Source organism: Salmo salar, chromosome ssa05, assembly GCF_905237065.1.
Source record: "Salmo salar chromosome ssa05, Ssal_v3.1, whole genome shotgun sequence".
NCBI lineage: Eukaryota > Metazoa > Chordata > Actinopteri > Salmoniformes > Salmonidae > Salmo > Salmo salar.
Window position 1 is genome coordinate 40,852,584 of NC_059446.1, and position 12,108 is coordinate 40,864,691.

Below are 12,108 nucleotides of genomic sequence, written 5' to 3' on the forward strand. Positions count from 1 at the left end.
AGTCGCACCTAACATGAGCCGATGATAAAAAAAAAATGTTTTTGCAGCATTAGCAATCGTTGCTTCAACATTTCTCCATTGAAAATTAGCAACTTTTTATAATCTGGGGAATTTTGATTGGCAGCACCACCTAGTGGGCAATTTTTTGTAATCCTCCAATCAGAGCACAGATATTGGTAATGTGATCAGTCTGCCGTTCAACATTTTTTGGGAAAACATGGTGGCTATTTTGAGCTGAAGTGAGAGAAAATCATCTCCCGTTATGAAATTAAATGTTGGCCATTCACATCTAAAATGTTTCTTCACTATAATATTTGATCATGATACATTAATACATACATACAGTGTTCAGTTTCATGTTTATCTGACAAAAATATCCACGCTGGGGGTGCATGCTAATCGATTAGCATGCTAATCGTAGCCCATGTATAGTCAATGTGACAAACTGTCTAAATTAGCTAGCTAGCTAGCAACATACATTGTTACCTAGCTATACCCATTTACATTTTGTTTTTCATTTTAGTGTTTTGTATGTTTAGCTAGCTGGCTAGCTAGCTTAATACCATTCACATCTTTCTAGCTTATGATTGTGAAGTTAAGACTGCTAAATCTAGTCTTTATCTTTATGTCTGCATTGCCATTTACTTGACTGGCAGCAGGTTGAGTGGATGAACAGGGCAGAGACAACATCTCTTTATTGCTTGATTGTTAGCTGATTATTTTCAGTACAGCTGTGGCAGTCAACAGGCAATAACAAACTATAGGAGATAAGCAAATAAATGGGGAGATAAAGTTTGGAATTGATCTACAGTGCCTTTGGTACCCTTCCCGAGATCTGTGCCTCAACACAATCCTGTCTCGAAGCTCTACGGACAATTCCTTCGACCTCATGGCTTGGTTTTTGCTCTGACATTAACTGTCAACTGTGGGACCTTATGTAGACAGGTGTGTGCCTTTCCAAATCATGTCCAATCAATTGAATTTACCACAGGTGGACTCCAATGAAGTTGTAGAAACAGCTCAAGGATGATCAATGGAAACAGGAGGCACCTGAGCTCAATTTTCGAGTCTCATAGCAAAGGGTCTGAATACTTATGTAAATTAAGGTATTTGCAAAAATGTTTTCATTTTGTAATTATGGGGTATTGTGTGCAGATTGCTGAGAAAAAAAATGTATTTAATCCATTTTCTAATAAGACTGTAACATAACAAAATGTGGAAAAAGTCAAGGGGTCTGAATACTTTCCGAAGGCACTGTATGCTTTATATGAAATGTATTTTTCATGTCTATGTTACTCATAGCTAATTAATGCTCTAATGTCTCATACGCCACTCCGTTGCCTACAACATTGCTCTGCAATATTTCCCCCCCCCCAGAAATTCTAGTGTATCATAATTTTTACAGTTCAAAATTATAGTCACACATCACAGTGAATACACGGCTGAAACTGATACAAAGTATCAGATTTGAATATGTAATTGATGCTTTCTTGTTCTCTGTCATCCCTAGGACTCTATCTGGCATCCTATGAGAGTGAGAGTCCAGAGAACCAGGTGGAGAAGGACAGATGGAAAGCACTCAGGTAAGATAGATATTTCTATACTGCATGCATATTTATATACTGCATGTATATTTATATACTGTATGTATGTATGTATGTATGTATGTATGTATGTATGTATGTATGTATGTATGTATGTATGTATGTATGTATGTATGTATGTATGTGTGTATGTGTACAGTTGAAGTCAGAAGTTTACATACACTTAGGTTGGAGTCATTAAAACTCGTTTTTCAACCACTCCACAAATTTCTTGTTAACAAACTATAGTTTTGGCAAGTCGGTTAGGACATCTACTTTGTGCATGACACAAGTCATTTTTCCAACAATTGTTTACAGACAGATTATTTCACTTATAATTCACTGTATCACAATTCCAGTGGGTCAGCAGTTTACATACACTAAGTTGACTGTGCCTTTTAAACAGCTTGGAAAATTCCAGAAAATGTTGTCATGGCTTTAGAAACTTCTGATAGGCTAATTGATATCATTTGAGTCAATTGGAGGTGTACCTGTGGATGTATTTCAAGGCCTTCCTTCAAACTCAGTGCCTCTTTGCTTGACATCATGGGAAAATCAAAAGAAATCAGCCAAGACCTCAGGAAAAATAATTGTGGACCTTCACAAGTCTGGTTCATCCTTGGGAGCAATTTCCAAACCCCTGAAGGTACCACGTTCATCTGTGCAAACAATAGTATGCAAGTATAAACACCATGGGACCACGCAGCCGTCATACCGCTGAGGAAGGAGATGCGTTCTGTCCCCTAGAGATGATTGTACTTTGGTGCGAAAAGTGCAAATCAATCCCAGAACAAGACCTTGTGTGGCTCAGTTGGTAGAGCATGGTGTTTGACGCCAGGGTTGTGGGTTCGATTCCCATGGTGGACCAGTAGGGAAAAGAAATGGATGCATTCACTACTGTAAGTCGCTCTGGATAAGAGCGTCTGCTAAATGACTAAAATGTAAATGTATACATACATACATACACACACAGTGCATTCAAAGTATTCAGACCCCCTGACCTTTTCCACGTTTTATTACATTATCAAATCAAAGTTTATTAGTCACGTGCGCCGAATACAACAGGTGTAGACCTTACAGTGAAATGCTTACTTACAGGCTCTAACCAATAGTGCAAAAAAGGTATTAGGTGAACAATAGGTAGGTAAAGAAATAAAACAACAGTAAAAAGACAGGCTATATACAGTAGCAAGGCTATAAAAGTAATGAGGCTACATACAGACACCGGTTAGTCAGGCTGATTGAGGTAGTATGTACATGAATGTATAGTTAAAGTGACTATGCATATATGATAAACAGAGAGTAGCAGCAGCGTAAAAAGAGGGGTTGGGGGGCACACAATGCAAATAGTCCGGGTAGCCATTTGATTACCTGTTCAGGAGTCTTATGGCTTGGGGTAAAAACTGTTGAGAAGCCTTTTCCTAGACTTGGCACTCCGGTATCGCTTGCCATGCGGTAGTAGAGAGAACAGTCTATGACTGGGGTGGTGGGGGTCTTTGACAATTTTTAGGGCCTTCCTCTGGTGTAAAGATCCTGGATGGCAGGCAGCTTAGCCCCAGTGATGTACTGGGCCGTACGCGCTACCCTCTGTAGTGCCTTGCGGTCAGAGGCCGAGCAATTGCCGTACAAGGCAGTGATGCAACCAGTCAGGATGCTCTCGATGTTGCAGCTGTAGAACCTTTTGAGGATCTCAGGAGCCATGCCAAATCTTTTTAGTTTCCTGAGGGGGAATAGGCTTTGTCGTGCTCTCTTCACGACTGTCTTGGTGTGTTTGGACCATTCTAGTTTGTTGTTGATGTGGACACCAAGGAACTTGAAGCTCTCAACCTGCTCCACTACAGCCCCGTCGATGAGAATGGGGGCGTGCTCGGTCCTCCTTTTCCTGTAGTCCACAATCATCTCCTTAGTCTTGGTTACGTTGAGGGATAGGTTGTTATGCTGGCACCACCCGGCCAGGTCTCTGACTTCCTCCCTATAGGCTGTCTCGTCGTTGTCGTTGATCACTGTTGTGTCGTCTGCAAACTTAATGATGGTTTGGAGTCGTGCCTGGCCATGCAGTCGTGGGTGAACAGGGAGTACAGGAGGGGACTGAGCAGGGAGCTCCAGTGTTGAGGATCAGCGTGGGAGATGTGTTGTTACCTACCCTTACCACCTGGGGGCGGCCCGTCAGAAAGTCCAGGATCCAGTTGCAGAGGGAGGTGTTTAGCCCCAGGATCCTTAGCTTAGTGATGAGCTTTGAGGGCACTATGGTGTTGAACGCTGAGCTGTAGTCAATGAATAGCATTCTCACATAAGTGTTCCTTTTGTTCATGTGGGAAAGGGCAGTGTGGAGTGCAATAGAGATTGTATCATCTGTGGATCTGTTTGGGAGATATGCAAATTGGAGTGGGTCTAGGGTTTCTGGGATAATGGTGTTGATTTGAGCCATTACCAACCTTTCAAAGCACTTCATGGCTACGGACGTGAGTGCTACGGGTCTGTAGTAATTTAGGCAGGTTGCCTTTGTGTTCTTGGGCACAGGGACTATGGTGGTCTGCTTGAAACATGTTGGTATTACAGACTCAATCAGGGACATGTTGAAAATGTCAGTGAAGACACCTGCCAGTTGGTCAGCACATGCCCGGAGCACACGTCGTGGTAATCCGTCTGGCCCTGCAGCCTTGTGTATGTTGACCTGTTTAACGTGTTTACTCACGTTGGCTACGGAGAGCGTGATCATACAGTCGTTCGGAACAGCTGATGCTCTCATGCATGCCTCAGTGTTGCTTGCCTCAAAGCGAGCATAGAAGTGATTTAGCTCGTCTGGTAGGCTCGTGTCACTGGGCAGCTCTCGGCTGTGCTTCCCTTTGTAGTCTGTAATAGTTTGCAAGCCCTGCCACATGAGACGAGCGTTGGAGCCGGTGTAGTATGATTCAATCTTAGCCCTGTATTGACGCTTTGCCTGTTTGATTGTTCGTCGCAGGGCATTGCAGGATTTCTTGTAAGCTTCCGGGTTAGAGTCCCGCACCTTGAAAGCGGCAGCTCTACCCTTTAGCTCAGTGCGAATGTTGCCTGTAATCCATGGCTTCTGGTTGGGGTATGTACGTACAGTCACTGTGGGGACGACGTCCTCGATGCACTTATTGATAAAGCCAGTGACTGATGTGGTGTACTCCTCAATGCCATCGGAAGAATCCCGGAACATGTTCCAGTCTGTGATAACAAAACAGTCCTGTAGTCCTGTAGTTTCATTTACAGCCTTATTCTAAAATTCATTAAATAGTTTTTTTCCCTCATCAATCTACACACAATACCCCATAATAACAAAGCAAAAACTGGTTTTTAAACATTTTTTCAAATGCCTACACTCTGACAGAGCTTCCGAGTTCCTCTGTGGAGGTGGGAGAACCTTAAAGGAGGACAACCATCTCTGCTGCACTCCACCAATCAGGCCTTAATGGTAGAGCGGCCAGAAGGAAGCCACTCCTCAGTAAAAGGCACATGACAGCCCGCTTGGAGATTGCCAAAAGGCACCTAAAGGACAATCAGACCATGAGAAACAAGTTTCTCTTGTCTGATGAAACCAAGATTGAACACTTTGGCCTGAATGCCAAGCGTTATGTCTGGAGGAAACCTAGCACCATCCCTACGGTGAAGCATGGTGGTGGCAGCATCATGCTTTGGGGGTATTTTTCAGCAGCAGGGACTTGGAGACTTGTCAAATCAAATCCAATTTTATTTGTCACATACACATGGTTAGCAGATGTTAATGCGAGTGTAGCGAAATGCTTGTTCTTCTAGTTCTGACCATGCAGTAATATCTAACAAGTAATCTAACCTAACAATTTTACAACAACTACCTTATAAACACAAGTGTAAAGGAATGAATAAGAATATGTACATAAAAATATATGAATGAGCGATGGCCGAACGGCATAGGCAAGATGCAGTAGATGGTATAGAGTACAGTATATACATATGAGATGAGTAATGTAGGGTATGTAAACATTATATAAAGTGGCATTGTTTAAAGTGGCTAGTGATACATTTATTACATCAATTTTTCCATTTTTAAAGTGGCTAGAGATGAGTCAGTATGTTGGCAGCAGCCACTCAATGTTAGTGATGGCTGTTTAACAGTCTGATGGCCTTGAGATAGAAGCTGTTTTTCAGTCTCTCGGTCCCCGCTTTGATGCACCTGTACTGACCTTGCCTTCTGGATGATAGCGGGGTGAACAGGCAGTGGCTCGGGTGGTTGTTGTCCTTGATGATCTTTTTGGCCTTCCTGTGACATCGGGTGGTGTAGGTGTCCTGGAGGGCAGGTAGTTTGCCCCCGGTGATGCGTTGTGCAGACCTCACTACCCTCTGGAGAGCCTTACGGTTGTGGGCGGAGCGCTTGCCGTACCAGGCGGTGATACAGCCCGACAGGATGCTCTCGATTGTGGATCTGTAAAAGTTTGAGTGTTTTTGGTGACAAGCCGAATTTCTTCAGCCTCCTGAGGTTGAAGAGGTGCTGCTGTGCCTTCTTCTCCACGCTGTCTGTGTGGGTGGACCATTTCAGTTTGTCCGTGATGTGTATGCCGAGGAACTTAAAACATTCCACTCTCTCCACTACTGTCCCGTCAATGTAGATAGGGGGCTGCTCCCTCTGCTGTTTCCTGAAGTCCACAATCATCTCCTTTTTTTGTTGACATTGAGTGTGAGGTTATTTCCCTGACACCACACTCTGAGGGCCGTCACCTCCTCCCTGTAGGCCGTCTCGTCGTTGTTGGTAATCAAGCCTATCACTGTAGTGTCGTCTGCAAACTTGATGATTGAGTTGGAGGCGTGCATGGCCACACAGTCATGGGTGAACAGGGAGTACAGGAGAGGGCTGAGAACGCACCCTTGTGGGGCCCCAGTGTTGAGGATCAGCGGGCTGGAGATGTTGTTACCTACCCTCACCACCTGGGGGCGGCCCGTCGGGAAGTCCAGGACCCAATTGCACAGGGTGGGGTTGAGACCCAGGGTCTCAAGCTTAATGATGAGTTTGGAGGGTACTATGGTGTTAAATGCTGAGCTGTAGTCGATGAACAGCATTCTTACATAGGTATTCCTCTTGTCCAGATGGATCGAGGGAAAGATGAACGGAGCACAGTACAGAGAGATCCTTAGTGAAAACCTGCTCCAGAGCGCTCAGGACCTCAGACTCACCTTCCAACAGGACAACAACCCTAAGCACACAGCCAAGACAACACAGGAGTGGCTTCGGGACAAGTCTCTGAATGTCCTTGAGTGGCCCAGCCAGAGTCCGGACTTTAACCCGATCGAGCATCTCTAGGGAGACCTGAAAATAGCTGTGTATCGATGCTCCCCATCCAATCTGACAGATCTTGAGAGGATCTGCTGAGAAGAATGGGAGAAACTCCCCAAATACAGGTGTGCCAAGCTTGTAGCGTCAAACCCAAGAAGACATGAGGCTGTAATCACTGCCAAAAGTGCTTCAACAAAGTACTGCGTAAAGGGTCTGAAACGTATGTAAATGTGATATTTCTGTTTATTTAGTTATTTTCTGTAAGAATGTCTAAACCTGTTTTTGCTTTGTCATTATGAGGTATTGTGTGTAGATTGATGAGGGGAAAAAACAATTTAATCAATTTTAGAAAAAGGCTGTGAATGTAACAAAATGTGGAAAAATGTAAGGGGTCTGGATACTTTCTGAATGCACTGTACATACATACATGCATGCATGCATGCATACATACCTACATACATACCTCCATACATACATACATACATACATACATACATACATACATACATACATACATACATACATACATACATACATACATACATACACTGAGTGTATAAAACATTAGGAATACCTGCTCTTTCCATGGCATAGACTGACCAGGTGAATCGAGGTGAAAGGTATGAACCCTTATTGATGTCACCTGTTACATCCACTTCAGTCATTGTAGATAAAGGGGAGGAGACAGGTTAAAGAAAGATTTTTAACCCTTGAGACAATTGAGACATGGGTCGTGTATGTGTGCCATTCAGAGGGTGAACGGGCAAGTTTCAAGTTTGGGGAAGATCATTTTCACCATAAAAATGCACCTTCATAATAAAAGCATTACATGCATAAATTGCGTTTGCGGTCACATTTTATAATGGTGTTTTCCGCTAATGGAACATTCACACTTATAGCCTACTACCATGTTTGCATTGCTGCGCTTATAATGTGAAGAAATAGCCTAATAGTTTAGCAACATTTTAAGCTGTTGCGTCAGCCACATTGCATAAAAAAAGGTGTTTTGATGCTAGTGATTGTATTAATTTAGGATCTTTCGCATCCCACTACTGTCCCAGACTATGTTTGGAATATTTATTTCTCGCACAATATAGAATAGGTAGACTTTTGTATTATGGGGGATAGTAGATTGACATAGGCTAGTGCTTTTGCTGTTCGTTAGGTCTACTCATCTTGTTGGCTGACAAAATATAAATGTGGACAGTTCTTCCAATTTGCACCTCGGAATTGGATAAGGACGCACGCAGTTGTGTCCCGGATGTGTCTGCTTCATTTGAAGCCTGTGAGAAAGACCAGATCACGTGACTGAGAGCCTTGTGAGTGAGAGGGTTTCCGATTGCGCAGCGCACTCCGGGAAACAAAAGGAATGGATTTTTTAAAGGGTGCGTTACGGCCACAAAGGGGGATGCCGCCGTGAAATTCGAGGCATTATCAAGTGCTTGTCAAATTGTGAATGAGGGATTATCGGAGAGTGTACAGCCTGCGCAAAACACAAAGCAGAACTCATGCCTTTCAAGAGACCTTTTTTCAAATCATCATTATAATCTCATCATGCAGCCTTACAATGTATAAAAAATCTAAACATATAGCCCAACGTTTGTAAAGTTACATTAACAACTCTAAATTAAGCATATAGGAGTACCTATTTATTTGTTAACTGCTCAACACAGAATAGCCGCATGTGTGCACTCCCTCAAATCGTTTGGAGACAATATTTCAAGTTTATTCAGCTTTGTTCAATTGTATTCTTCATACTATAAAAGAATATAAAATAATGCCACGGAATTATAAGCAAACTTGTCTGCTAAATGAACTAGTGTAACCCACAGCCATTTGGCATAGCCAGATCAGGATCTAATATAAGGACAACTTAGAGTATGCTATTCTGTTCTTCTGAAATAGACTACATTGTCTTCATATCATGCTTCTTTAGACCTATCTAAAATAAATAATGGATTTATTGTGAAGGTGTAGGCTATAATACATGGGTTTATTAGACTTCAAGCTATCTCCTGAAGCCAGGAGATGCTAAATATGTTTATGTTAATTACCGGTCAATTACCATGAGACCAACAGTTATTTGCTTGACAATCACCGGCTGACGAAATTTCGTGACCGCCACAGCACTACATGGGCCAGCGTTCCTGTGGAATGCTTTCAACAACATGTAGTCCATGCCCCGACAAATTGAGGCTGTTCTGAGGGCAAAAGTGGCACCCTTCCCTCCCCCCTTTTGAGGCATGGAATCTACAAGGTGTCAAAAGCGTTCCACAGGGATGATTGCCTGGCATCTACTACCATGCCCCGTACAAAGGCGCTGGTCAGTCGATGTCATGGAAAGAGCAGGTGGACTGGTAGTCACTGTCATTTCTCTTTGCTTATTTGAGCTGTTCTTGCCATAATATGGACTTGGTCTTTTACCAAATAGGGCTATCTTCTGTATACTACCCCTAACTTGTCACAACATAACGAATTGGCTCAAACGCATTAAGAAGGAAAGAAATTCAACAAATTCACTTTTAACAAGGCACACCTATTAATTGAAATGCATTCCAGGTGACTACCTCATGAAGCAGGTTGAGAAAATGCCAAGAGTGTGCAGAGCTGTCATCAAGGCAAAGGGTGGCTACTTTGAAGAATCTATATTTTGATTTGTTTAACACTTTTTTTGGGGTACTACATGATTCCATGTTTTATTTCATAGTTTTGATGTCTTCACTATTATTCCACAATGTAAGAAAAACCCTGGAATGAGTAGGTGTGTCCAAACTTTTGACTGGTACTGTATATAGCCAGATCCGACATTTGTTTTTGTTTTCAAAAAGACTTTGAGATTCTTGATTGTAATGAGAAGTGCTACAGTGGCTTGCGAAAGTATTCACCCCCTTGGCATTTTTCCTATTTTGTTGCCTTACAACCTGGAATTAAAATAGATTTTTTTGTGGGTTTGTATCATTTGATTTACACAACATGCCTACCACTTTAAAGATGCAAAATATTTTTATTGTGTAACAAACAAGAAATAATGCAAAAAACAGAACTTGAGCGTGCAAAACTATTCACCACCCCAAAGTCAATACTTTGTAGAGCCACCTTTTGCAGCAATTATAGCTGCACGTCTCTTGGGGTATGTCTCTCTAAGCTTGGCACATCTAGCCACTGGGATTTTTGCCCATTCTTCTTGGCAAAACTGCTCCAGCTCCTTCAAGTTGGATGGGTTCCGCTGGTGTACAGCAATCTTTAAGTCATACCACAGATTCTCAATTGGATTGAGGTCTGAGCTTTGACTAAGCCATTCCAAGACATTTAAATGTTTCCCCTTAAACCACTCGGGTGTTGCTTTAGCAGTATGCTTAGGGTCATTGTCCTGCTGGAAGGTGAACCTCCATCCCAGTCTCAAATCTCTAGAACACTGAAACAGGTTTCCCTCAAGAATTTCCCTGTATTTAGCGCCATCCATCATTCCTTCAATTCTGACCAGTTTCCCAATCCCTGCCGATTAAAAACATCTCCACAGCATGATGCTGCCACCACAATGCTTCACTGTGGGGATGGTCTTCTCGGGGTGATGTGAGGTGTTGGGTTTGCGCCAAGCAACGTTTTCCTTGATAGCCAAAAAGCAACATTTTAGTCTCATTTGACCAGAGTACCTTCTTCCATATGTTTAGGGAGTCTCCCACATGCCTTTTGGCGAACACCAAACGTGTTTGCTTATTTTTTCTTTAAGCAATGGCTTTTTTCTGACCACTCTTCAGTAAAGCCCAGCTCTGTGGAGTGTACGGCTTAAACTGGTCCTATGGACAGATACTCCAATCTCCGCTGTGGAGCTTTGCAGCTCCTTCAGGGTTATCTTTGGTCTCTTTGTTGCCTCTCTGATTAATGCCCTCCTTTGCTGGTCCATTAGTTTTGGTGTGCGGCCCTCTCTTGGCAGGTTTGTTGTGGTGCCATATTCTTTCAATTTTTTAATAATGGATTTAATGGTGCTCCGTGGGATGTTCAAAGTTTCTGATATTTTTTTATAACCCAACCCTGATCTATACTTCTCCACAACTTCTTCCCTGACCTGTTTGGAGAGTTCCTTGGTCTTCATGGTGCCGCTTGCTTGGTGGTGCCCCTTGCTTAGTGGTGTTGCAGATTGTGGGGCCTTTCAGAACAGGTGTATATATACTGAGATCATGTGAAAGATCATGTGACGCATAGATTGCACACAGGTGGACTTTATTTAACTAATAATGTGTCTTCTGAAGGTAATTGGTTGCACCAGATCTTATTTAGGGGCTTCATAGCAAAGAGGGTGAATACATATGCACGCATCACTTTTATGTTTTATTATAATTTAGTCATTTTTTTCATTTCACTTCACCAATTTGGACTATTTTGTGTATGTCCATTACATGAAATCTAAATAAAAATCAATTTAAATTACAGGTTGTAATGCAACAAAATAGGAAAAACGCCAAGGGGGTTGAATACTTTTGCCAGGCACTGTATATAAAATACATGTATTACTATTATTATTATTATTATTATTATTATTATTATTATTATATAGTCTAATGAGTGACATAGTCAGCCCAATCAAATATGAAATGAAAAGCTGCAGTTGTAAAATCTTATTTTGTCGTACCTTATTTAAACCACCTGTGTCTTTCCTCCTATCTTTCTCCAGATCTAATATTCTGGGGAAGACAAAAGAGTTAAAAGAGCTAAGAGAGCACCATGGCAGCTAACCCTCAGGCCAGCCCAGCGAGGGAGGGAGTCGGTGTACTGCACTACAACAAACTGTGAAGGAGCCTAGCTGGTACTTAGGTGTTTTTCTACACATGAAGAATAGAAATGAGGAAACAATCACGATGAACAGGATTCATCACCCACATGACCAGTAAAAACAAAAAAAGAACAAACGTCAACAAGCGGTGAAAAGTGAAGCTATCATGGACACTGACTGGAGTATAAGGCCATTACTTTTGGTTGGACTATTGTACATTGGCTACATTGGGTACTGTATGTTAGTGAGGGATAGATCTATCCCTCCATCTTGTTGTATATTTACTCTTTGGGCTCATGTTTGCTACCAGAGTGTTCAGTGACAGGGAAATCTACTGCTTTTTTAAATGAAATTCCTACTGAAATTGTTGTTATATTATCCTATTTCTCTATCCTTTCTTTCACACCCCCACTTCCTCACTCCCCTTCTCTCTCACACATACACCTTATTTTTGTTGTGTAAGTTTTCTATTGTACTGTAAG

General features: G+C 42.2%; 1 protein-coding gene across 1 annotated transcript in view; it reads left to right on the forward strand.

Annotated features, from left to right (window-relative positions):
* The window catches only part of LOC106604912 (ras-GEF domain-containing family member 1C), a 52,971-nt gene extending 41,231 nt beyond the window's left edge, over window positions 1-11,740 (forward strand). Inside the window, exons 13-14 of the mRNA XM_014200037.2 lie at window positions 1,511-1,583; window positions 11,528-11,740. Of these exons, the coding sequence (XP_014055512.2) occupies window positions 1,511-1,583; window positions 11,528-11,588 (134 nt within the window). The 3' untranslated portion in view covers window positions 11,589-11,740. The remainder of the gene's footprint in view (window positions 1-1,510; window positions 1,584-11,527) is intronic.
* The last annotated feature ends 368 nt before the right edge of the window (window positions 11,741-12,108 follow it).